Source organism: Pyrus communis, chromosome 11, assembly GCF_041283825.1.
Source record: "Pyrus communis isolate YQ-2024b chromosome 11, ASM4128382v1, whole genome shotgun sequence".
NCBI lineage: Eukaryota > Viridiplantae > Streptophyta > Magnoliopsida > Rosales > Rosaceae > Pyrus > Pyrus communis.
Window position 1 is genome coordinate 8,341,502 of NC_142575.1, and position 26,581 is coordinate 8,368,082.

Consider the following 26,581-nt stretch of genomic DNA (forward strand, 5'->3'; position numbering starts at 1 on the left):
CATGGCTCAACACTTAGGATTTTTAGATACTCAATATACTGACGATGTTTGTAAACTCCATAGTCTTTGTATGGTTTAAAACAATACCCAATGGTATGGAATGATAGATTCACAAACTTTTTACCTTAACTGAGTTTTCGTACAACTTATGTTGATTCGTCTCTGTTTGTTAAACAAGTTGGTATTTACACTGTGATTTTGAAATGCTACTGTCAAAACCTTGTGCCACTCGTTGTTTACTTTACAACAGGTTGTTAAAGGATGATGATAAACTTTTTAACAACCCATAATTGTATAGAAGCCCAATGGGAGCCCTTCAATATCTTACTTTCACAGAACTTGACATTTGTTTTACAGTTCATCAGGTATGTCAGTTTATGCATTGTCCAACGGAGTCACATTTTATAGCACCAAAAAAAATTCTTAGATATTTGAAGCCAGTAAAAGGTTGTGGTATTCACTATGTTAAAGGAGAATTGGATTTGAGAGCATTTAGTGATGCAAATTGGGCAGGTAACTTGAATGATAGAAGGTCTACTACTGGCATGGTTTTATTTCTGAGTTTAAATCCTATTTCATGGTCCTCCAAGAAGCAGAAGACTGTCTTCAGGTCATTCACTGAAGCAGAAGACTGTCTTCAGGTCAGCCGCTAAAGCAAAATATACGGCTTTTTCTATAGTTGCAGTTGAAATTGATTGGAACAAATAGTTGCTAGCTTTTCTTCAGGTTCCAGTGTCTGCCAAACCAACTATTTTATGTGACAATTTATCAGCAATAACACTTACTTGCAATCCAATTATGCACCAGAGAACAAAACATATAGAAATTGATATCTAGTTTGTGAGAGAAATGGTTGACAAACAATTGTTGCAGGTTCAGTTTGTTTCATCTAATGGACAATTTGTTGACATTTTAACAAAAGGTCTCTCTACTCCTTTGTTCCAGACTCATTGTGCTAATCTCAATTTCTTTGCTTCTGAGCTTGAGGGAGAATGTTATGAAGGCCTAACATACACACCCCAACTCTAACAATTTATTGATTATAATAAAAAATGGAATTGTGTTGTAGAATTAGTGGGTGAATGCCCACTCAAAGGAATAAAGACTTAGAAATAGTGTTTGATACTTTCAAAAGTATCATCATTGTATGTGGATGGTTGTAGTTACGGGAGTTGCTCTATAAATAGAGCACTCCGTGTGCTATCTAAATGTACACTGCGAAAGAAAGCAAGAGAAATAATATCAGTATCTCTCACCTCCTTTACAATACTTTTGTGTTATAGTTATAGTGTGATATTTTGCACCTGCTTCGCTCCTGTCCTTAGCAAAGGTTATCTCTCTAACTTTTGCCTATTTATAACAAATTGTTCTAAAAAATGGTCTCCTGGAATTGTGTTTCAAAGGAAATGCAACCCCCCTCCCTTTTCGAAAAAAGACTCTTTGTGAAGCCTATTATGTATTCTTAATGATGATCCGAATCTACTTTTAAGTCTTCGTTGTAGATTGTTCTTGCAAAATATCAATTCATTCCAAAATCATTTACCCATTTGATTCTTATCTTTGGTATTAATCAAACTAAAGATGTTTGAGACATCTAATTGTGAAAAAAAAAAATTGACAAAAAGTGGAGACTCTTTGGGAGGCCCAGTCCACTTGAATTCGTTTACAACGATCTAATGTGCATACATTTTAAGCCTCCATTCATAAATGATCTTTGCAACAAAAAAAATAAAATCAATTCATTCCAAAATCATTTACCCATTTGATTCTTATCAAGAAATTTCGATGTTTCTTATAATTCTGTTTGTCAATTGCTTTGCTTAGACTTAGATATCACAAACAGTTATGATTTGACTAATACTTTGTAAGATTGATCTATATGAACTGAAACTTGAAAAATACACAATATGTATTACGAGGTTCTGCAGCCATGTGACCCCGCTTCTTGCAATAATGGCAATCTTGGACATGTCTTGTTGGCCTGATTCTCCAGCAGAGCTTCCAAATTGAAGATTATGACCATAAGGTAGATGTTCCGAAGCATGTTCAGCCGCAAGAACCTGTTAAACTTCTGTGTGGTGTGTGTCCCACACACTGTCCGCATTTTTTTTGTAAGGATCCTATCATTAAGCAATGTATTTAATAAGTGTGTGTGTAAAAACTTCTTGATCCCATTTTACCATAGCAAAAACTGGAGGGAGGGACAAGACCATTATATAGGTCCTCTTATTCACTATTTTTCTCAGAAAGACGAGGGTCATCCGTATAAAATAAATACACGGTTCATACAAGGTTCTATTGTCCCATTTTCGTAATAGTGGTTTATGTTAATAATCCCAAACTGTCTATGTTTTTAATTAGGTGCTCCCCTAAGGATGTTGCACATCAAAAACATAGACAAACAATCAGAAATATCAACGTTGGATGAAATGGAAATATACCCAGATATTTGCAATTATTGTTTATATATGTATTCATTTTAATTAGGTACTCCTTTAAGAACTAGCTGAAAACACATTTTTACTTCAAATAATGACGATTTTGACTTGAAATGGATTGAGACTATGTAGAAAGTTCTTTACACCCTAGACTTGTCATTTGGGAGACGAACACTGAGACAGAGAGATTGATAGTTGACCTAGTTGGCAAAAATCAAGAAATGCACTTTGAACTGCTTATACCGCGTCGAGTTTCCACATCAATGTCATTTATAATTATATTAACACTCACTGCAGTCCAAAGTCTTCGAAGGATTGGTGGCAAAGTTGACCATATGGCGATCGATAAGAGAAAGGGTGTGTTGATAAGGCATGCACAGTAAGTAATAATCATCTACGTTGGATTAGTGTTGAGGACTTTCTTGGCCTTGACAATGAAAGACAAAGGTCACTCACTGGTTACTTTTCTTATAGTTGGTTAGGTCTTTAATTCATGGGGTGCCATCAAGGAGGAATATTCATTAATCCACCGTCCAAAGAGAACCTAGCTAGCACTTTGGAAAGACTAGTTGAGTTCTTTTTCCCATCAAATCAAAAACCCTTTCACTATGGTTTGGAGAGGTTTCAATTGTTAAACCAATGCCTGGAGGAATATTAATTAATCCACCGTCCAAAAAGAACCTAGCTATACTTTGGAAAGACTAGTTGAGTTCTTTTTCCCATCAAATCAAAAACCCTTTCACTATGGTTTGGACAGGTTTCAATTATTAAACCAATGCCTATTTAATTGACTACTCGAGGGTTCAATATTGGCCACATTATCGAAACCCCTCGTGAAGGAGTGGTTAAGAATATTCAATCATGTATCAAATTTAGTGCTCAATTCTTCACGGCCTTCATTATTGTTTAGATAATAATAGAATCGCAACTCCTTTGAATTGACGGAATAGGTTTGATTTCACAAACCGAACTACTTCAAATCACACAAAGGGGCTTTGATTTGGTTCACAAATTTTAAAATTTCAATCGTTCCCTATAAACTTTGTGTGGCTTGTTGAATTGTGATTGACTATGTTTGTATCTCTTTAGTGAATCGCATAAAAGAAAAAGATAAGGATGTAAAGAAAACTTTTTTATTGGATTTAAGTTTGATGGTATTACAATCTAGTGATATTTCTTTGAGAAGTCTCAAGTTGGAGTGGTAGGTTTGACTAATTGGTTTCATCACAACATACAGTATGTTGGCAAATGACAGAATGCATCGAGTACTGCTAAATATGGAGGCATGAAAACTTGAAGATTACTGCGTACTGAACCCAAGTTAGGGCTCTACCATACAAAATTTAGGTCAATTAAATTTGTATTGTAGGGTTTTAGACCAATGAAATGTATTTTACACAACTTCGTACGTCTTGGACAAAAGAAAATACAGTTAAAAAGTTTATATAACGTATTTAATAATCGACAGATTTCCAAAGCAATGGTGCTGTTGCTTTCGATCGGGTCGGTATCACGGGAATTGAAAAGCTGCATTAGAGCTTAATTTCCATGTTCGCTAGACAGTCTAGACTTATATTATTAGGGAATTAACTACATTGAGAAAAACCAAATAACGATGAAAATTTGAGAAAGATGAAGAACAGGGAAAAATAAAGAAGAAAGAACGTGCTTTTCTGTATTGATTGAATGATTCTTGGTTACAACAGATAGCTCATAAGCTATTTATATAAAACAAACTACTAACGGACTAGTTTACAACTTCTACTAACAACCTAACGTGTCAGATAATGTAATGTCACATGTCACTAAATCAAACACTGAAGAAGTTGAGGTTCCACCATAAAACCAATTGGCAATATAGGGAGTAGTCCAAACTCTTATAAGTCTTTGCAAGGTTTCTCCTTCATCAATGTGGGATTCATTCTCAACACACCCCCTCAAGTGTGGCGAATATTTAAGCCTAACACGTGAACAATACAACAGAGTGACATGGAGCGTGTGTGGCCGTTTGACTTCATACGTGTGACAACCTGTTCTGTTATCATGAAGAAGTTGAGGTTCCACCATAAAACCAATTGGCAATATGGAGAGTAGCCCAACCTCTTTTAAAGCTTTTGTAAGATTTCTCCTCCCATCAATATGAGTTTCATTCTCAACACGATCACATATTGATATCACTTTATATAGCTTCTGTACAAACAATATCTCTCATCTTTGGTGACACATATCCTTTTATCTGCATTTATGTGTTGGCAATCTCAAGACAGCCAAGTATAGCCATTAGTTTCGCTTACTAATATTCGTTTCACAAGATAAAAAGACGAACAATGATAAATATCATTTAGTTTAATGATATTTAGGTTTTATAATCTCATGCATGATAATTGTTGAATAAAATAAAAAATGTACGTTGTATTACGGGATTCAAACCCCATATTTGATGTGAGGGTAGATCATCAATGGTGAAAGTTGAATTATGCGATGGTAACGCTAGAGTACCTAGCTAGCGTGTAAAAAATGAAAACCATATGTTGAAAATAAGAAAATTTTAATAAAAAGTAGCACTCTTACACAATCATACAAGACAATCTGAAATATGTAAAAACTCTAGCACACATGAAAGTAAGTATATTACCCTGGAATCCAATTCCAGTGCCTATTTCTTAACCACACCCGTATACAAGGCAATGCATATGATCATAATAAATAGTACTAATTATTGGCCAAGAGAGCTTCCGATTGCTTTTCGTAGCGGAAACCAAGTTTCTTGGAATCATCAGCTGACCAAACAAAGATTCCACCGAGTTTTCCCTCACTCCTGAGCCTCTGGCAGGCTTTAAAAAACCCATTCTCCGGCGACAATCCGCCACTCCCATCACTGATAAAGCTTGCCAAGAACTGTCCGCCATTGTAATTGGAGCTCTGAGTGTTGAAATAGTTAATGAACTGTGACACCGTGGTGCTCTGATCGTAGGCATAAAATTGGAAATTGACATAGTCAATCAAATGGCCATAGCTCTTCCACAAGGCCAAGTAGTGGCTCTGAACTTCATCGTCGTCAAACGGAGCAATAGAAGCAAATGAGATCACTCCATTGTTCTTTAGAGTTGTTATAATCCTTCCAATGCACTCGGAAAATGTATCGGGGTCTGCTTGAAAGTGCTCATAATCAATGTCGATTCCGTCCAAGTTGTACTGCTGGATGATGCTTGTGAGTGAAGAAACAGCATTCGAAACCCACGAATCAATCGAGGAAGGGTTGAAGTAGGCAGAGCCACTATTGACACTATCTCCTCCTAAGCTCAAGGCAACTTTGACATTAGAATGTTGGTTTTTGATGGAGGAAACTTGGGAAGGGCTGAGGTTGTCGGAGTCCCAAAAGACATTGAATTTTCCGTTAGTGGGAGAGGAGCCTGAGGGGTCATAGTCTATGGCAAAGGAGAGAATGAAGTGGAATTCTACATTAGGGTTTATGGGGACATCCGAAAACTTGACGTTATTGAATTCGGCTCCTATGTATTCTCGAAAGAGATCAGAGTTTCCCGGGCCGGCTTGGATATGGGATGTGAGGAGGGCTAGCAGAAAGAAAAGGTTGATGACGAGCTTAAGCATTGGAACTGCCATTGCTAATATTCAAGAGTAGTGCTAGAATATGTTTTTGTGTGTGGCTATGAGTCACGTTATGTGCCAGTTTTATAGTGCATTAGTTACTCAATGTGAAGATGTTTTTGTGCATGCAGTGCCGTTGCAGTAGTTGTGTTTTTCTGTGTTGAGCTTTGTCTCGGCCGAATTGCACAGGACAAAATTGTGGCAATCATCTAGATTGTGTCCAATATCAAAATTTTATAATATTTCTGGCCGGGATAGTCCACTAATAAGGCCCAAATTTGTTTGTTGAAATCCCAAAATATACAAAGTAAACTGTAACAAGGCCCAAAATTGTTAGATAAATGCCTAAATTTTACCTCATAGCTAGGTATATGTACTTTCAAAATAGTTTACAAATATTGTAACTCAATTGCTTTAAGTTGTTCACTTTTACACTTGATATTCTGAGTTCGATTTCTACCTCCTTTAATATCATTCGTAAAAAAGTGGATTAATAAATGGTCAGATGCATTAGAAGTTCGCATGGTCAATGACAACGAGCTATATATCCTACATTAGGAATGGTTTGAAAACATTGACTAGGATCTCGCTTTGTAAATTTTAAGTTGTCTCAAAGTCTTTTGAATTATTAATCTCACATTCAAACCTACTATTCATAGTTAAGTAACTTAAGTTCAAAACAGATTCAGTAATCAGGAAAGTATAACTAATCATACTATCCTATATCTGTAAGCAAAGCTTGGTGTACTGGCATGTGGAGAAGAGAATAAAGGGATGCATGGCAGAAAGTGCACATGCATTGGCAGCCTTGCATATTTTTCATGCCTAAGCGCTTTACTTATATGTATACTAAGGCCTCATTTGGCACACAATATTAAGCATCGGATAGGATTAATAATATAGGAGGAGATGTTTGGAGACTTACGTATTAAATAGTCGCCGGACTAACGAATCCGGTCCAAGTTAATTAGTACGCCTCACACGCGCTAGATAGTACGCTCAAAAAGCTCGGTATAATTAGTCGGCCTCAAAACGCCTCGCACCTCTCTCGCATCTGCTCCGTCATCTCATGTTTGTTGTTGGAGATTTAGAGCTAAATTAGCGGAACCATTCTCGCTCACACCTAATTGCATCATCTTCCTCATGGGTTTTTTCTCGTTTCATCTTCATCGTCTTCCTCTTGCTGCAATTTTCCATTTTTTTCTTCTTTGTTTTTCTCCTTTTCTCTCTGTCTTGTTTCCTTTAGTTTGTGATTTTTTCTATTTGATGGATTTGTGATTCTTGATAATTTGTGATCTTTTCTGTTTGATGGATTAGTTTGTGATTTTCGTTTTGGTATGCCTTGTTCGTCCTTCTCTGGGTTTCTTTTGATTTTTTAATTTTTTGTGATTTTTTTTGTCAAATTTATTTTAATTTGAATTATCATTCTTAAATTACTATTAACAAGTAATTAAAAAAAAATAACATAATCAATCCTATTAATACGGTGATTAGTCCGATGTTGCACCAAATATCCGACTAATTTAGTCAGTACTATCCGACGACTATTTATCCTATCCGACTAAAATAGTCAGTACAATCTGAGCTGCCAAATGAGACCTAAGAGCATCTCCAGCCGTCACCCAATTGCAAGAGCAACTGGGTTGAACTACCCTTGGCCCAAAAATATTTCCTCCAGTGGGAGAAAAAATTGGAGGCAATTACAAGGAAGGCAGGAGCCCTTATGGTTGTCTTGCCTCCTGAAGCCAAGGCTTACGCTCGTGTGAAGCCTAGCAGACAAGGGAGGCCCACATAAAGCCCGACATAGTCAAACAACTCAAATTTGGTGATGTTACAGCTGTTGAATTTTCAATGGTGACACACCCCGACCGAAATCAAGGCATGCTGGCCGTCATGTGAGGGTGACGTAGCTATGTGCACAGTGCAGAATTAGTAATGATATAAGAAATGTGAATAAATAAAAACCAAACTAACTAGAGCACTAAAAAAGATAAGGTGCAAGACGAAATAAGTGTGAATTCACAACCAGAGCATAAGTAGCCTAAGTGCAGTCCATCAGGACTGATACTATTTATACAACACCCAAAGATGACCATACAATGATGGTAATCTGTCAGAGCTGCTGTGGATTCCTCGCAAACCACCAAAAAGCACTCCTAACTAAAACCTGGAGGGGCGTAAAACAGAAAGTGTGAGTGGGCAAAAACAAAGCTTTTCAAAACCATTTCAATTACCAAAGATAGTAACCCCTTGCCGTAAAACCTATATAATTTCCCAGAAAATAGAATATATATATATATCTATACCACAACCATGCTCAGAATAACAAAATTTACAAATATGCCATGTCAAATATCTCAGCATAAAAATATGTAAGCCAGGTGATATAAATTAATGCAAATGATATGTCAACCGGAGTCACCTAACGTGATATGTACGGCTGAATCTAGAGCTCATCCATCTAGCCAGAGTCACCTAACGTGACATGTACGGCTCAAACCCACATCTCAACAAATATACCTGCACATGAGTCGGAACCACCTGAAGTGACCTGTACGACAGGATTGGGAGTAAATAAATATGCTAAAGTGCTACGATCACGTGAAGACTGTGCGAATAATCACGGGTCACCTATGAGTCGGAACCACTTATAGTGGTCTGCACGACAAGACTGTGCACCTAACTTGGATCCAAGGTGAGCGTATGGTGTGGGAGGTGAACATCACATGAAGCACTATGCCCTAACCACGAGCGGGAGCACTAACACCAGGGTGCAGGTTTATGAGCTTTCAACACATCTCACATAATCATCAATTCACATAAACAGTCTACAACTCACCTGGTACTTACCTGAGCATCCACCGCATCAAATCACAATATGCACACATCATACAAATTCATAGTCTAATTATAAAACAATATGCATGGCATTTCAAACATAATTTCATTTAAATCGATTTTCTGGGAAAAATCTCAAGTATATAGGTATATATGGAAAACCAAAAACCCACTCACTGGTATGTGGAAGGGTCGTAGCCCCCAATCCTCGATTGATTGCGCTTGTCCTGAGGATAGGTCTCACCTATATACGAAACAACTATATAAACGTTAATTTAAAGCACATAAACAAAACTAGCTAATAACTTCTCATACATTGCTCAAATAAGGTGTTTGAATATACCAATGTGATCTACTCAACACCACAAACATCCCATATTTTTAGAAAAATTTTCCGACCACTTACGCGCCGGCCAAAGCACGGCCAGATGTGCCCCCACGCATGGCCAACCCTAACGGAACAGTTAACGGCAGTTAGGAATATTCCGTTAAAACCTTAACAGAAGTTAACGGTGTTATCTGACACCGTTAGAATATTCCGTCAACTCTGACGGAATATTCATCTCATTCTCCGATGAGCCTCGCCAGTCGTCGTTGTTAACGCCGCTGTCTGAAACTTGAATTTTTGCCGATTTCACTTTTAGGACTTAAATCCAACGGGATCTTGCTGGAAAAACCCAGGATAATCCGGCCACCACTGCAACTCTCCAAAACTAAACTTCCCGACGTCCAAAACACTCCAACTTTCTTCCCTGAGCTTCGTGAAGATGTTCTAAAGCTTCTTAGGACCTCAAAACTCCTTGAAAATTCCACGATCACGATCACATGAACAGTGCTCAAAATCTGGGATTTCTGGGTTCTCGGGTTTTCGAAGGATTCACGTTCTTAAAATGGTATGGATGTGTTCCTAAGCTCACAACGAACACAAAAATGGCTTCCAAAACCTTGATCCGTGAATGCTCAAGTGGTTTGAGAAGTTGTCCGTACAATTGTAAGGAAATGGAAAGGAATCCGAGAGGGAAAGAGAGAGAGAGAGAGGGTCAATGGGTAAAGGTATGGGTGTGTGTGAGTGTGTGTGGTCCAGATGGCAGCCAACCAAAACAAAAGAAAATAAAACCTAAGTCCTAAGTAGTTCCAAAAGTATAGGAAAGTTAGGAATTGGACCACAACCAAAACATATCACCCACGACACCCACAATCGTCCAAGGGCAAAATCGTCAGCAAAGCTAAAATAGATTATGTTTCGGGACGGGTTGTCACAAACGGTCTGTTGATCATGACCGTTTTGATTTTCAACAGTTAAAAGATATATAAAGTTTTGCAGCGCTAGCACGTGGCACTTTGTGGAGCCTCTGATTTAAAAAATTGATAAATTCAACGGCAATGACTAATCCAACTCTAAAAAATCTAAAAAAAATCATAAAAATTATTAAATTTTTTCAAAAAGCTTACAAAGTTCACACTTAAAAAAAAAAAATCTCACAATTTCAAAACATTTGCAAAATTAAACAAAAATCTACAACAATAATATATGCGGGGATAAGATGAAGAAAACATAAAAAAAATAAAACATATATTTGTGAATGGTAATCACCATCCCCTTTGCCTTTCCTCCTTCCAAACGAGTGGACTTGTATAAAAAGCAATTACTGGTTAAAGAGAATAGTAAGGGCAATTTCATCGCCCTTTCCCTCCACTAATGGGTGGAGATGATCTAAGGTGAGGTCACCTATCATATGTATGTGGGTAGTGAGTGAAGAATATGAGTAACTGGAGAAAAAAAGTAGGATGTGAGAAAGAGGAAGTGGATAAATTAAATTTATCATTGAAGTCTATTATAGTTAGAATTATAGCAGATGTGCGATTGTGTAAATCTTAGTAGGTTGTATTTAGGATTCCTATGTGATCTAGAAAATCTTAGGCTTTCTTGTTACTCGTAGTGCAAGTAAGCCCATTAAGTTTACTACAAATATAGGTACAAGATGAGGGGAAAAGAGTCACATGGAATTCCACATGCCTTTCTTTTCTTTCTCTGCTGCACTAAGGATATGAAGGATATCATGTACAAACCCATTCACCAAATCCATCACACAATCCAGTTTACCTTTAAAACACGGCTTCAATTTCGATATTTTTTCAACCTTGATTGCATGAAACATTAACCATGAAGCATGAGCCTAATTTAATGCTTTTCGAATTATAGATTATGTTTAATTATTGTTCTCAATTATACTATTATTATTGTTATAATAGTGGTGAATTGGATATGTGTGAATAAGAGAAGAAAAAGAAAGGATTTTTCCAATCCTAATGTGTGCAAGTCGTGGCCTAAAACCGTCGCGCTACACTGCATCATGCGAGTCACTAGAAGAGCTTGAGAAAATGTCTTGTACATGAAATCAGAAATTTGAAATGAACGATCTTGGAAAAACTCGATATTAACTCGGCTTGGAACTCCAGCATTGTTTTAACAATGTTTTGGTACACCAGTCGAACTACACTAAAAAAGTGTTGCATCGCTTTAATGATGGTAGAGCGAAACATTCAAATATTCATTTGGCCGTCCAAACGTTAGATGCAAAACAAGACCATTTCCTTCCTAAAGATGATGATGAAGAGGTTTTGGAGCCTTAAGTTCCATATCTAAGTGCAATCGGTGCTTTACTGTACTTATCTCAGTGCACTAGCCTGGACATCTCCTTTGATGTTAATCTTTTAACAAGATATATTAACGCGCCAACACGCCGACACTAGAATGGTGTTAAAGTTTAACATTCTTCGTTACCTCAAAGGTACTACGGGTTTGGGCTTACTCTATCTTTATGCATCTCAGAATAACCCCCTTGGTCTTCTGAATGATGCTTGTCTTGATGGTTATGCTGACTCATGTTATTTATTTGACCCGCCAAGGTATGTTCTCAAACGGGTTATGGCCTTACCGTTGGAGACACACAATCTCTTGGAGGTCAACTAAACAGACCTTAGTTGCAACTTCTTTGAACCATGTTGAAATTCTCACTCTTCACGAGGCTACAAGTGAGTGTTTCTAGCTGAGAGCTGTTGTTGAGCATATTTGAAGCACTTGCAGATTTTCTTTTATCGTTAATGTCCCAACAACGATTTATGAAGACAACACTGCTTGTATCAACCAGATAAAAAAATGATACATTAAAGGAGACAAAACCAAGCATATTTCACTGAAGTTCTTTTTCTCACACTAGCAGCAAGAGTATTAGAAGATTGAATTCAAACAATTCTGATCTAAAGACAACCTTGCCTACCTATTCACAAAGTCAATATTGAAATCAACCTTCTAGAAGCTTTTTCAAGGAAGGTATACATAAATTGTCTAATTAGCAATGCTTGTAGTTCTATCTTGAAGTATACTCATTTGACCTTAATGTACCTTTTTCACTACGATCAGGATAATTCTATCTCATTCAATTTTTGTTGCCTGACAAGGTTTTGATGAGTTACTAACTCTAGGTCGGTTATACCTTTGTGTATGTTTTACATACTTCTTGAAGATGATAAGTTTTGACTTGTGGCATGTACTCACTTTTCTCCTTAGATTATGGGTTTTGTCTCACGTGGGTTTTACCATGTCAAGTTTTGTGAGGTTTACCTTATATGCATTTTCCTATTTGAGACTCACATTCACTACTTGTGTCGACTAGACTAGACGACTTCATTAATTGCTTTGCCATCTTCCACAAAGATCTTATGCAATTTTTCCTTCAGTATTTATACACTCAACCGAGAGTGTTGTAATTAGAATTATAGTGCGTGTGATTGTGTAAAATTTAGTAGATTGTATTCAGGATCCCTATGTGATCTAAAAGATTTTAGGCTTTTTTATTACTTGTAGGGTAAGTAAGCACGTTATTATATTTCCTATAAATAAAGACACAAGATGAGAAAAAAAAGACATGCAAAATTTCCCACACCTCTGTTTTCTCACTCTCTGCCGCTGCACCTCTCTCTCTCTCCTTCAATTAAAGTTAGGCCAACAACAACACATTTTTAATATTTAGTATAGGTATAGATACACATAGGTGGGGATTATATATCAATCTATCTTTCAACAAATTAGTTTTAATTGAGAGAATTTACAAATAAGTTTATATGAGATATTTCGTATTTCAATGATTTGAATTGTCTACTTTATGCGTTATAAGTCTTTTTTTTTTTCTTCTTAAAGATCAATCATTATTGCCGGAAAAAAAAAAAAAAAAAAAAAAACTATGCGGAACCATTTAACACCTCAATTAAATTATAATTATTTTTGAGTTTCATGCCGTGTTCGTTGATTTTTTTCTGCAACAACTAGTTCTTAAGCGTTAGCGGTTTTAGTTTGTCTAATTAATTAAAGTTTTGCTAATGTCTCATGAGAGAGAAGAACTAATTTATCTTCATCATATTAATGAATCAAAATGTCACGTGAAAGTGTGACATTGAACTTATTTAATTTTATGCAAATTGCTCATCAGGTCGGTGAATACTTAATTTCTACTTTTAGCTCACCATAAAGTTAAAGCCATCTATATACATATAGGCTTTTATATGTTTCCCTCTTTAGTAATAATTAAATTAAATTTCTGGGTCTTGTTTTTTGAAGGAGACTGTATGATGGGGTAACATACTAACATGGATGGTTACAACTTACAATGATGATATGTTGTGATGTAAAAAAAAGCTTAGGCTCAGAATAATCATGAATGCTTTCTTTATTAAAACATGGGACCTCAACTCTTTCAATTCTTCTTCGTTTTGTGGCTGTAATTTTGATCATCATCACTTCTGCGTTCAGGTATAAACACGTGGTTGGACAAATACAGTAACTTGGCTGAGTAAATAGCATTGATCATATTTATGTGCAATATTTTGCCTCAACAGGCATCCTTGGCTTGGCATCATCAATTTTCGAAAGGCCTTAGACCCGGTAAAACTTAAGAATAATATCCGAAATTGAGGAAGACAAGTCACGCGAAGTGAAGTGATTTTCACAGAACTATTTTTTGGATCCGCCCTATATATATTATGCCCTAATTGATCTGTTGTGTGCGTTTAATATCAATCGCAAACTATTTAATTTAGTTAACTACTTGTATCCACTCCATCAGTACATAACATCGTATTTGAGTGTTATGAATATCTGCAACCCTCGCAAGTCAATGTAAGACTTTCCAAACACTTACTGAAGAAGGAACTATATATTTAGGGTTTGGACTGTAAAAGTGTGAGAGGCGTGCATGGTTTCAAGGCGGAGAGTGGAAAGAATCGAAACCTCTTCCAAAGGAAAAATGTGTCAGTAGACTCACTCACTCACTCACTTGTAGAGAGGGATATGGGAAAAAGAACGTGAAGTAAAGCCCACGCAGAGCGCAGAGAATATGAAATTGGAGTGCCTCACAAGCAAACAGTTCGATCGATCCACTTCACTCACTGAATGCAGTGCAACAGAGGAAAACAAATTCAGAGCGAAACAGTTATACGTGTGCAGTGCACCCGAAACAGAAGGTGATATATCACATGTTAAAATATAAGTAGACGACAAGATTGGTGCGTCTCGCTTTAAGGTATATTTTTTCAAATATCTTCCTACCTATGATGCACGGATACTTTTGTTTGGTCCCGTATCCCGTATCTGATACTTGATCAGATACGATACTTGCCCGATACTCTCGGATACTCGTCCGACACGTATCTTGGTTGATGGACATGAATTTGACAGGATGGATACGCGTATCCTACATTTAGGATACACGTATCCGTCTTTTAGGATACATTTACACTTTCAAAAAAGCTAATGAGGAGGAGGAAATTAATAGGAGACATCTATAATTGAAAGTTGCTGAATGCAAAGAGCTTCCCTCTAATTAAAACCATGAATACGACTCTCACACGTCATCTACAGTTTAAAGAGGATTAGATTTCGAACTTTTCTTCTCTAATGACTCAAATGTACTTGATTTGAATGATGAATTATGTTTTAAAATGTATATTTTTGTTGCCATATATATTTTTATTTGCCGTATCCATAACTTATCGTATCTTAATTCTTAAAGATTTTCCGTATCATTGTGTTGTGTCGTATCGCCGTATCCGTACCCATGCTTCATAGCTCCCTACTTATATTATATAGATTTGTGTTCCAGCTAACTTTCGAGAAAGAAGATGGTGGTGATCTAATTGGCTTAAACCCACATGGACTAGCGTGCAGATCCAAGAATTTGGGATTTTCCAGTGGCTAATAATATAATGAATATATAAAGGCCTTGTTTTTGCTTTCTATATGTTTTAGTCTAAGATTGTTGAGAGATATTTCCATTCATTAGGTGTACAACTTGCCAGTATAGAATTGCAGTAAGCACATGTTCGGGTATAAGCAGTTGGCCTAAGAGAATGTTAAACTACTGCACTTAGATCGGATTAGAGTAGACTAGGAATTGTTCAGACGTCCCTGTGTGCGTCAGAATTGTTGACCGTGAATACATATGAGATCACTTGTTAGGAGATTCATATATACAAACAACATATAATCGCTTATATGTGTGGACAGTTTTTCTTAATATTAACCTGAAAAAAATTACATAACGTATCTCTTCCATAGAAGTCATCATATTAAATTTACAAATGTTAGCCCTCCCAGCATTCCCCCACCCCTCCCCCCCAAAAAAAAAAAAAAAAAAATTAAAGAAGTCTCTTAGGTAGACTTTCTAATATAAGAGGTATTTTAAGAGATACTGTAAAACAATCAACACTCTATTTTAAAGACCATATTAAAAAATCCACCTTCAAGAGATGATGTAAAAGAGTCCTTATTATAGCCAAATGTACAAGCACTCTTTAAATTTAGAGTGCAACTATTCACTTGCTAAATATTAAAAAAAAAAAAAATAGAGAGTTGTTGGAGATGAAAAGTTAAAGTGAGTAGCTAAAATAGTTTTTAAGACTGTTCATTGCTAATTTAACACAAATTCAGAGTTTCTTTGAGAGATGCTTAAATCTTGATTTAACTAATTAAATCTTCATATAGTTAGTGACATCAATTGATAAAATTTCAAGTAACAAATGTTGAGAGCGTAGGCCCTTGAGCAAGGAGAAAAAGAACAGAGAAGGTTGTTTTAGAAAATGAGTGTTGGGTTTGAATTGTTAATAATAAAACATTTAAAGTTTGTTAAAATAGAGTGTTATTGGAGATGAAAAGTTAAACTGAGCAGTTAAAATAGTGTTTTGACACTATTCACTTGCTAATTAAACAAAATTTTAGAGTTTCTCTTGAAAATGCTTAAATCTTCATATGGTTAGTGACATCATTTGACAAAATTTGAAGTAACAAATGTTGAAAGCAAAAAGTTCCAAGGCGGCATTCTACAAGTAAATTCAAAAATCAATCACCACTATTGCACCAACCAATTCTATAAAACCCACAAACTGTAGGTCACCTCTTTTGGGTCACAACCCCAATTATCCCTACAAACAATGACAAATATTCGTGCACAGAACAACTTCTAATTGGGAGCTTTAAAGAGGGATGATCAAGTTGGGGAAAATGGGAGCAACTAGAATAAATTTTAGGGTTATATGCCAGTATACTTCTCCTTTGTGAATTATAGTTTGACGCATGTACAAACATATTTTGTTAAAAAATTACAAAATATTTTAACGACATGTCAAAAAATTAATTGATCAGTAAAGAAGAAAAAAAATTAATTAATCAGTAAAGAAGAATGACAATAGGGCAAAAAAAGTGAGTGTGATACCAACATAGTGAATTCATATAGGAATTAAACACTTACAATGAGCGGAAATTTTTGAATGTGATATGAATACATTGAACTCGTGTGATACCAGTATATTAAACTCATATAGGAATTATACTCTTACAATGAGCAGGAAAATTTGAGTGTGTCATGAGTTCAATATATTAAACTCATGATGTGATATATGAGGCCATCTCCAACCGAAAAGGTTAAACATAGCCCCGTCCAGAATTATAGTCCAGCAAAAAATTATTTTTATATGAATAATGTCAAGCCATACTCATATATCATCTTTAATCAAAGGGGCTAAGCATAGCCCCCTCAATAATTTGTTAGTTTTAAGTTTATACTTTAAATTTATTAGTTAATTTAATCAAATTACAGTTGGATGTTTTCAAATCTAGCCGTTAAATTTGAACAAATTATTACAAATGAGGAGCTGGGCTCCAAAAAAAAAAGGCCACGAGGAGGCTACCTTTGACCAACCTGATGTTCCTTTGGCCAAATAATGGTATGGTAGGCTCCATAAATTATAGCCTAGTCATGGGTTAGAGATGAGTTTTTGAACAAATCAAGCCATTTTTTAGCTTTTAAACCTTTAGTTTTTTTCATTGGAGATGACTTAAGTATCAAATTTATTCAAACTACCGAAGAATGCCCCAAAAAAAAAAAAAAAAAAAAAAAAAAAAAAAAAAGAAGCGTTTTGCATATTTTTCGACTTTTTATTTGTTTTAAGTCGCAAGGAATGTATTAGGCACCAACACCATGTGCCTCCTCACATCACTCTTTTTCACGTGGGGCAACTTTGCCACCACACACATACCCACTTTGTCCACCTTTTCATCATCTTCCAAATTTTGTTTTTCCCTTCCTGTCCCAATTCTCTTCACAGTTTTACAACTAAATATTTCGCTTCATTAATCACTGAGCTAGTGACTCGTTGTACTTCCTTACTTTAAGTGAACAACTCCATCAAAATCATAAATTACCAAATCAAATGGTTGGTAAAAATGGACAAAACTAGGACTTTGTTAGACACTTATGTCAAACATCACATTAATTTGGTTCCTTCCTTTCTCACATATCTTAATATTCAAGTTTGCGGATGTGCCTCATCGAATTAGCCTAGTTATACGACACGATTTTTTACTTGTTATGAGATTATTTCTTATTTTCATACTCTCTACTTATCATGCTAAGATAATAAATTTAAGAGTATACTCTAAATTATCTCGATGAATTTGTACCCTCTCCTTTTCTTGACGATGGTTTTTTTTTTTTTTTTTCAACGTATAAACTTTTCAATAGCTGCAAATAGTTTGAAGTTTCAGGTTCATCTTCCTCCCTTTGTGTGACATCCCACATCGTTCAGGGGAGTGATCCTTATATGTATATTCACATCCCTACCTAGCGCGAGGCCTTTTGGGAGCTCATTGGCTTTGGGTTCCGTAAGAACTCCGAAGTTAAGCGAGAAGGGGGCTAGAGCAATCCCATGATGGGTGACCCACTGGGAAGTTGCTCGTGAGTTCCCAAAAACAAAACCGTGAGGGAATGGTAAACCCAAAGCGGACAATATCGTGCTACGGTGGTGAAGCGGGCTCGGGAAGTGATCCGCCCCGGGCCGGGATGTGACACTTTGATCACTTGCCATGTGTCAAAGCTATATCCATTTTTCTAAGAAATTTGACTTAGGTCAATAAATTGATTAATTTCGTTTTCTAACATAGGTTATTAAAATAGTCACTTAGTACTACGGTCCAGTGATATTCCTCTTTACTGGTATATGAGATATCTTAGGTTTGAATCTTATGGGTGGTGAGTTTGATACTAATTTATTCTCCCACCCCTTCGTGTAGATATATCGTTGGATAAAGAAAAAGAAAATATTTCTAAGAGCAATTCCACCCCTAAAGAATTTGCGCCAGCATTCAGGGCATTTATCCACTTAAGTGAACAATAATATACGTCAATGAATAGTAATAGGCCAAAACATCTATACCCCTAAAACAAAAAATAGGTTGGTCAATTTTATTAAATATATTATTATTTTTTATTATAAAATAATAAAAATTAATTATTTTATTTTTAATTTCTGACTTAAAATCTTTTTTTAGGGAAAAAACGTGGACCGTTGATCTATGATCGGACATTCCAGTTTAAAGTGAAATTCAATTTTTTTTTTACCGTTAGAAATCCAACGGTTTAGAATAACTAGCCGTTGGAAATCCAACGGCATAAATTGGGCCACATCGCCCACCCGGGGTAGATATTAGTGCGCATGCGCCGCTTAGCCCCGCCTCTGATTTTGTTGTCTGCTACTCACGCCCACGTTCTAGGCACAACAACACAAATGGCTCGGTCCCAAGGTCTATCAAAAATGGGCTGGGTGCTAGGCAAACACACGGGCTAGAGTGAATTGACAGGGTGCCAGCTTGGTTTTTTGACTGGGTGCTGGGCTATTCCACCTCCAATGAAACTGCTCTAAGGTTAGTACACCATATTAAAAATTTTCTTCATTGACTCTAATTAAAAACAAAAAATATATCGTATCCATTGATGTTTAACAAAAATTCACTATGTTTACAAATGATGTCTACTACAACATAAACCTAATTGCATAATATATAGGTACTCATTTTCTAATTTAACCTAATTAAAAATTGTTACTTGTTCCTTGCTTTTTAAAGCCCAAAAAACAAGAACCCAAGTATTATCCAGTGACAAATACTTGAGTGGGCCCATCAGATTTAATTGGGTGGAGCCGAGCTTTAGTCATTAACGAGAAAATTTTCAATGTGCTACGAACACGACTTGGTATACCAAGTGTTATAATACAATTGGTTGAATTTTTTTTTTTTTTTTTTTAAGTTTTGAACCAATTATATTATTACACGCGATCTACTATATAGTGTTCCCGGTTAAAATATTTCTCGTCATTAACAAGAAAACCCACTCTTAGTTTAAATGGGCACACACTAATTAAACCCTAATTTCCAAAACCGACACTAATTAAAGCAGGTTAGTAAAAACAAGGAAGGGCCTATCAGTAATATGTGGTAACGATAGGGGCAATAGTTCAAACCTGGTTTCCGTTTCGAAAATTTTGAAAAGATCAGTGAGGTGAGGTGAGGTGAGCCCTCTTTGTCGATCATAACGGTCGGGAAATTACTATCTCACAAACGATTTTATTTTAGTTGACGGCGTTAAGGGGACGCGTCAATGCCGTCCTCACATATTCCAAACGCCCCCCGTAACGTCTCTTGAAATGTAGTCTAATTTAAATTTTTAATTAAGATATTATTATTTTATTTTAGTTTTGAGCTCTCAAAACAGTCCCTACTCTCTCTCTCTCTCTCGCTTGCTTCTCACACCTCCCTCTCTCTCTCTCTCGCTATCTCTCTCTCTCCATAAATTACGATTCACACAAAGATACAGACTCACTCTCTCTCTCTAAACTCTACGACTACGACTTTCTCTCTCTAGATACCGCCATCGCCATTGGTTTAAGGATCTCCCTGTGCTTGCAGGCCGGCCGGCAGTTCGGTTTCACTGTAAGTTTCTTCTTCTTCTTTATTAATTCTGCTTTTTTGCTTTTGCTTTTTGATTTCTTCGGTTTGAATCGCGCACATTTCGATTTCGATCGTTCGTTTTCGATCCTTTTCCGATTCAAACCTGTATATCTGGATGAATTCGGAATTGCATTGCTTGAATTTGGTTGTGCGATCGATCGTTGACTCAAATATTGGAAATTCAAATTATGCACTAATCTTGAATGATTGTATGAGTGTGTGTACACCGGTACTGATGATTGAAGGTTTTTCAGATTAAGAGAGCAACAAAGCTATGGATTCCTCGCAGTCCCAACAGAGAAGAGGAGGATTGGTATCACTATCACCGTCACAGACGCCAAAGTCGAGCGACAAGTCGGTGCGAGATCTGCGATCTGGGGATTCGAATTCGACAAACAGGCATGAGAAGGAAAAGGGTGTCAATGTGCAGGTCCTTGTGCGTTGCAGGTGAGTCGGATTCCGAGTAGAGTTCAGTGAGATGTCTGAGGGAGTTACTTACTCGATTGATTTGGTTTGCAGGCCATTGAGTGAAGACGAAGTGAGGGTGCATACGCCGGTCGTGATTTCTTGCAATGAGGGTAGAAGGGAAGTTGCTGCAATTCAGAATATAGCTAACAAGCAGATTGATAGAACCTTTGCGTTTGACAAGGTTCGTGGCTTGGAATTTTGGAACTTAAATTCTTGTGTTTAATCTTGTTCTACTTTAAAAGTTTCACTACGGTCTTATAAGATGAACGGAATTAGTGGGTTTTGATCAATTTTTGTTAACAAAGTTCTGAAATTAAATAAGGATTTGTACTGCATTCAGTGAAGTGTAGTTGAAATAAGTTCCTTGCTGTTATGCTACTTGTAATATTCTTTCTTTGTACTGGGAAGTGATCAGAAAGTTGGATAATGTTGTTTAGGTCTTCGGTCCAGCATCCCAACAGAAGGAACTGTATGACCAGGCTGTCTCTCCTATCGTAAATGAAGTGCTTGAGGGATATAACTGCACAATCTTTGCCTATGGTCAGACAGGGACGGGGAAAACATACACAATGGAGGGAGGAGCAAGAAAGAAGGTTTGTTTGTGACTTTAGAATAGACGCCACTCTGTATGTTACGTTATAATATTCTGTTTCCTAAATAGATTTCTGACTAAATTTTGTGATTTTTGTAGAATGGGGAGTTTCCTAGTGATGCGGGTGTTATCCCAAGAGCCGTTAAACAAATTTTTGACATATTGGAAGCTCAGGTTGCTGAATATAGCATGAAAGTCACATTTTTAGAGCTGTACAATGAGGAGATAAGTGATCTTTTGGCCCCTGATGAGAACACAAAATTTGTAGATGACAAATCAAAGAAACCCATAGCTCTCATGGAAGATGGAAAGGGTGGTGTTTTTGTAAGAGGCTTGGAAGAAGAGATAGTGTGCACAGCAAATGAAATTTACAAAATCTTGGAGAAGGGATCCGCAAAAAGGCGAACAGCTGAGACTCTTCTCAACAAGCAAAGCAGCCGTTCACACTCAATATTTTCCATCACAATCCACATTAAGGAATGTACTCCAGAGGGTGAAGAAATGATCAAGTGTGGGAAGCTGAATCTTGTCGACCTCGCTGGTTCTGAGAACATTTCTCGCTCTGGTGCGAGAGAGGTAAGGAATAAATTTAGTTGTCTTGTCAATATAATAACGTATAGCAGATGCATATGGTGACTTCTTTGGAATGTTATTTTACTAACAAGATCTTATTGCCATATATCCATGAAAGTTTGTGTTTTGAGCTTTTTTCACCATGTGTATGTGATTGAAAAGAAACTTTCACTTGCAGGGAAGAGCAAGAGAAGCTGGGGAGATAAATAAGAGCTTACTTACTCTTGGTCGTGTCATTAATGCTTTAGTTGAGCACTCTGGTCATGTTCCATATAGGTATTACTACTTAAAATCCCATACTGTTCTTGACTATATTTACAAACCCCAGAAAGTAAATTTAATTACAATTGAATTGTTTGGAATATCAGGGATAGTAAACTAACAAGATTACTGAGAGACTCCTTAGGAGGGAAAACAAAGACATGCATAATTGCTACCGTGTCACCTTCCATCCATTGTTTGGAAGAAACACTCAGCACCTTAGACTATGCACACCGTGCCAAAAATATAAAGAACAAACCAGAGGTCAGAAGTTTGCTCCATCCCGGTTCTCACTAATTATATAGTTGAACAGTCTTTCATTCTGATTCTTGTTATGGCTTGTTGTCGCTTATTGTTTCAGGTCAATCAAAAAATGATGAAGTCTGCTTTGATCAAGGATTTGTATTCTGAGATTGATCGGCTCAAGCAAGGTTGTTAACTGATTCCAACGTTGATGTGCTCTCTCTCTCTCTCTCTCCCCAGTGATTTTTTTTTTTTTTTTTTGTTTGACAGGTTATTTAATGATTCTTTATAGTTACTTTGCTGCAAGCTAAATTGTATGACATGTTTCTTTTGTTCATTCAGAGGTATATGCTGCCAGAGAGAAGAATGGAATCTATATACCACGAGATCGTTATCTTAGTGAAGAAGCAGAGAAGAAGGTCTTATTCTTGTCGTTTAACTGAAGTATGGACTGCTTTTCCTACGTTCACAGTTGACTGGTTACTAACTTCATTGACTATTTATTTACCGTAGGCAATGGCTGAAAAGATAGAGCGGATGGAACTTGATTCTGATTCCAAAGACAAGGTATCTCCATCAAGATTTCATTCCTTTCTTTTTGAATAATATTGACTACAGGGTGGAAACTAATATAAACGTTACGTTGGCCTAAGAGCAGCAATTGCTGGAGCTTCAGGAACTTTACAGTTCTCAGCAACTTTTGGCTGTAGAATTGAGTGATAAACTTGAAAAAACTGAGGTGATACATTCGTAATATCAACTTACAGAGTCTCCTTTTGTTCTTTCTGCTCTCGTTCTGAGATAATTAAACACTTTATACTTCAGACAAAGCTTGAGGAAACTGGACATGCGCTGTATGATCTTGAGGACAAGCATCGACAAGCAAATGCGACCATCAAAGAGAAGGAATTTCTGATAGTGAATCTCCTCAAATCGGGTGAGCAAAGTTGTCTGCTAAAACAAATCGTCATGTCACCATCTGCGTTTTCAGACCATAGATGGATTCTCTCCTTTTCATCTTATGTTAAAGTTATACAGTCGACATTCGGGCTTATTCTACACTAGTTCATGTTCAATTTTATGCATATATTAAATTTTATGTTGGATGGTACATTTAAATGCCTTTTTCTCACTATTATTCCATTGTTAACTTTCAGAGAAATCACTCGTCGGGCGTGCATTTGAGCTGCGAGCAGAGCTAGAGAATGCTGCATCAGATGTGTCCAGTTTATTTGCCAAAATTGGTTTGTATTATTATTTTGTATGTTGTTCTTTGATCTCCCTCAAAACTTCGGGTTATTTATTTACTGACCATGGCTGGTTTTGTAGAGCGTAAGGACAAAATTGAAGATGGAAACCGGATACTAGTCCAGAAATTTCAGTCCCAATTAACTCAGCAGCTTGAAGTCTTGCATAAGACTGTGGCAGTTGCAGTGACACAACAGGAGCAGCAATTAAAAGATATGGAAGAGGATATGCAGTCCTTTGTATCAACGAAGGCGGAGGTAAGGTCTAGACAAGAAGATGTTTGTCCTTGCATGCATTCCTGAGATCGAACAGTCTTCATTATTTGGCTTAATTTTGAAGGCTACTGAAGAACTACGAGGAAGATTAGGAAAGCTTAAAAACATGTATGGTTCTGGTATTAAAGCTCTAGATGGTATAGCTGGGGATCTTGAAGGAAATTCGCAATCAACGTTTTCTCATCTAAACTCTGAAGTTTCTAACCATTCTTCTGCTCTGGAAGATGTAAGCATTATTTCACTATATATTTTGTCTTCAGATTTCTTTGTTTTTCTGTATTTGACTTTCTTCAAACGATTCAGCTCTTCAAGGGAATTGCTTCAGAAGCTGATGCATTACTCAATGATCTTCAAGGTAATCTTCACAACCAAGAGGAAAAGCTAAATGCATTTGCACAACAACAGCGTGAGGTACGTAAGATATTGTTGGTTTCATGGATGATTTATTTCCTTTACAGTAAAATTCAATCATCGGTTTTGGCTTAAAAATTCTGTGATTTGTATAGGCTCATGCCAGAGCAGTCGAAACTGCACGTTCAGTTTCTAAAGTTACTGTGGACTTTTTCAAAACTCTAGACTTGCATGCATCCAATCTGACCCAAATTGTGGAAGAAGCACAAACTGTCAACGACAAGAAATTGTCTCAACTTGAAGAGAAGTTTGAGGTGGTTGCAGTGCACTTATTAAACTGAATGAGCCGTAGAACAACCTCATTCATCAAATTAAATACTTGTTTTTTTATCTCTATGTAGGAGTGTGCTGCTAATGAAGAAAGGCAATTGCTAGAGAAAGTGGCAGAGCTGCTGGCAAGTTCAAATGCCAGGAAGAAAAAACTGGTGTGGTTTGTTCATAGGCTGCTACCATTTCCTTATGCCTTTCTCTTGAGGTTTTATGATAGAATTCAGCAACGACTTTTTATTTAGGTTTTTCTTGATAACAATCTTTATGTATTTTTAGGTACAAACTGCTGTAAATGATCTTCGAGAGAGTGCAACAAGCAGAACCAACAAAATACAGAAAGAAATGTCAACCATGCAAGATTCAACTTCCTCCATCAAAACCAAATGGACATTTCACATGGAAAAAACAGAATCCCATTACCTTGAAGACACAACGGCTGTGGAATGTGGAAAGAAAGACATGGAGGAGGTTCTACAGAATTGGTACATATATTCTGGAGTCTCTGGATATAAGAATTTATACCGATTTGGGCATGATTCTGCTACTTGAATTTTTCTAGCCCATTACTTACACCGAACGAAAATGTGCAGTTTGAAGCAGGCATCAGTGGGTGCAGAACAGTGGAAGAAAGCTCAGGAGTCCTTGCTCAATCTAGAAAAGAGAAATGTTGCTTCTGTGGACTCCATTGTTAGGTATGCTTTTAATACTTCAAGCGCATTCCTTATATAAGAGAAATACTGTGGGTCTCAATTGAAAGTTTATTCATTTATTTTCTCTTCAACTAGGAGGGGAACGGAAGTCAATCAAACCTTACGTGATAGGTTCTCCTCGTCTGTGTCAGCTGCACTAGAAGATGTAGACATCGCAGACAAGAATCTCCTTTCCTCCATAGATCGTCAGTATCCAATTTCACATTTTAAGTTTACATTTGTCTTCGTAGTTATATGTTGGACTACAGTTACTGAAACAAATATTTGCAGATTCATTACAACTTGACCACGAGGCATGTGGAAATCTAAATTCAATGATTGTTCCATGTTGCGGGGATCTCAGAGAACTAAAGGGAGGTCACTACCACAATATTGTTGAAATCACCGAAAATGCAGGAAAATTTCTTCTGGATGAATACGTGGTAAGATTTTTAAGCGTGCAATAACTGTTCTGAAAATCTCTTATGGATGAAATTTTCCGAAAAACTAATTCTAAGTAGAGTTACATTTTTAATAATGCTGTGTTTTAACGATATTTTCAACCTCTGCAACAAGCAGGTGGACGAACCATCATGTTCCACGCCAAGAAAGAGGTCATTCAATCTTCCAAGCGTTGCATCCATTGAAGAACTCAGGACTCCAGCTTTTGAGGAATTGTTGAGGTTATTCTGGGATGAAAGATCGGCGAAACAGCAAGCAAATGGAGACCTAAAACACGTCACAGGGGCGTACGAGGCTGCTCAATCCATTAGAGACTCCAGAGTTCCTCTCACTGCTATTAACTAAAGAGAGGGGGACCGAGCATTTAGTGGTCAGAAAAACGTGTGTACATAACGTATATGGCATATATATGTACTATTTAGTCTTTGCACTATGCAACTCTTATTCGTTGATTGTTTCTTGTGGATGGAGAATTCGATTTAGTATGTAGGGTTCTTGGGGAACTTCAAAATTCGAGTTCGTTGAATTTCCCTCTTCTGTAACAAACTGCGATTGGATTTTTGATGAGGAGTTGATTGTTTTTTGAGTGTTTAGGAAGCTGCTTCTTTGCAAACCATAATTCATGTCAAACGTAAATAGATTGAAGAAATTGAGGTTCCATCATAAAATCAATTGGCAATATAAAAAGTAACTCAAGATCATATAAACCTGCAAGGCATGTCCGTCATCGATGTGGGACAAACTTTTCCTCACATCATCAAGGCAATTTTTTCCTCGCATCATCAAATCCCAACACACCCCCCCATATGTAGCCGATTTTCAAGCCTACACATGGATAATAACTAGGTGACGCGTGAGCATGTGTGAAC

At 36.8% G+C, this 26,581-nt stretch overlaps 1 protein-coding gene and 1 pseudogene across 1 annotated transcript; one reads left to right on the forward strand and one right to left on the reverse strand.

Moving 5' to 3' along the window:
* Positions 1–4,967: 4,967 nt before the first annotated feature.
* On the reverse strand, positions 4,968–6,081 carry LOC137741445 (chitinase 2 pseudogene; annotated as a pseudogene).
* Positions 6,082–19,942: 13,861 nt separating this feature from the next.
* On the forward strand, positions 19,943–26,305 carry LOC137741710 (kinesin-like protein KIN-5D). The gene is made up of 23 exons (XM_068481418.2): positions 19,943–20,202; positions 20,475–20,667; positions 20,740–20,869; positions 21,126–21,281; positions 21,380–21,856; positions 22,032–22,129; positions 22,222–22,378; positions 22,476–22,545; positions 22,700–22,776; positions 22,871–22,924; positions 23,016–23,096; positions 23,183–23,294; positions 23,515–23,601; positions 23,687–23,862; positions 23,945–24,106; positions 24,184–24,291; positions 24,387–24,545; positions 24,633–24,716; positions 24,838–25,043; positions 25,152–25,253; positions 25,347–25,456; positions 25,542–25,693; positions 25,830–26,305. Exons 2-23 carry the CDS (start codon positions 20,495–20,497, stop codon positions 26,055–26,057), a joined length of 3,159 nt encoding a protein of 1,052 aa, XP_068337519.1. The 5' UTR covers positions 19,943–20,202; positions 20,475–20,494; the 3' UTR covers positions 26,058–26,305.
* The last annotated feature ends 276 nt before the right edge of the window (positions 26,306–26,581 follow it).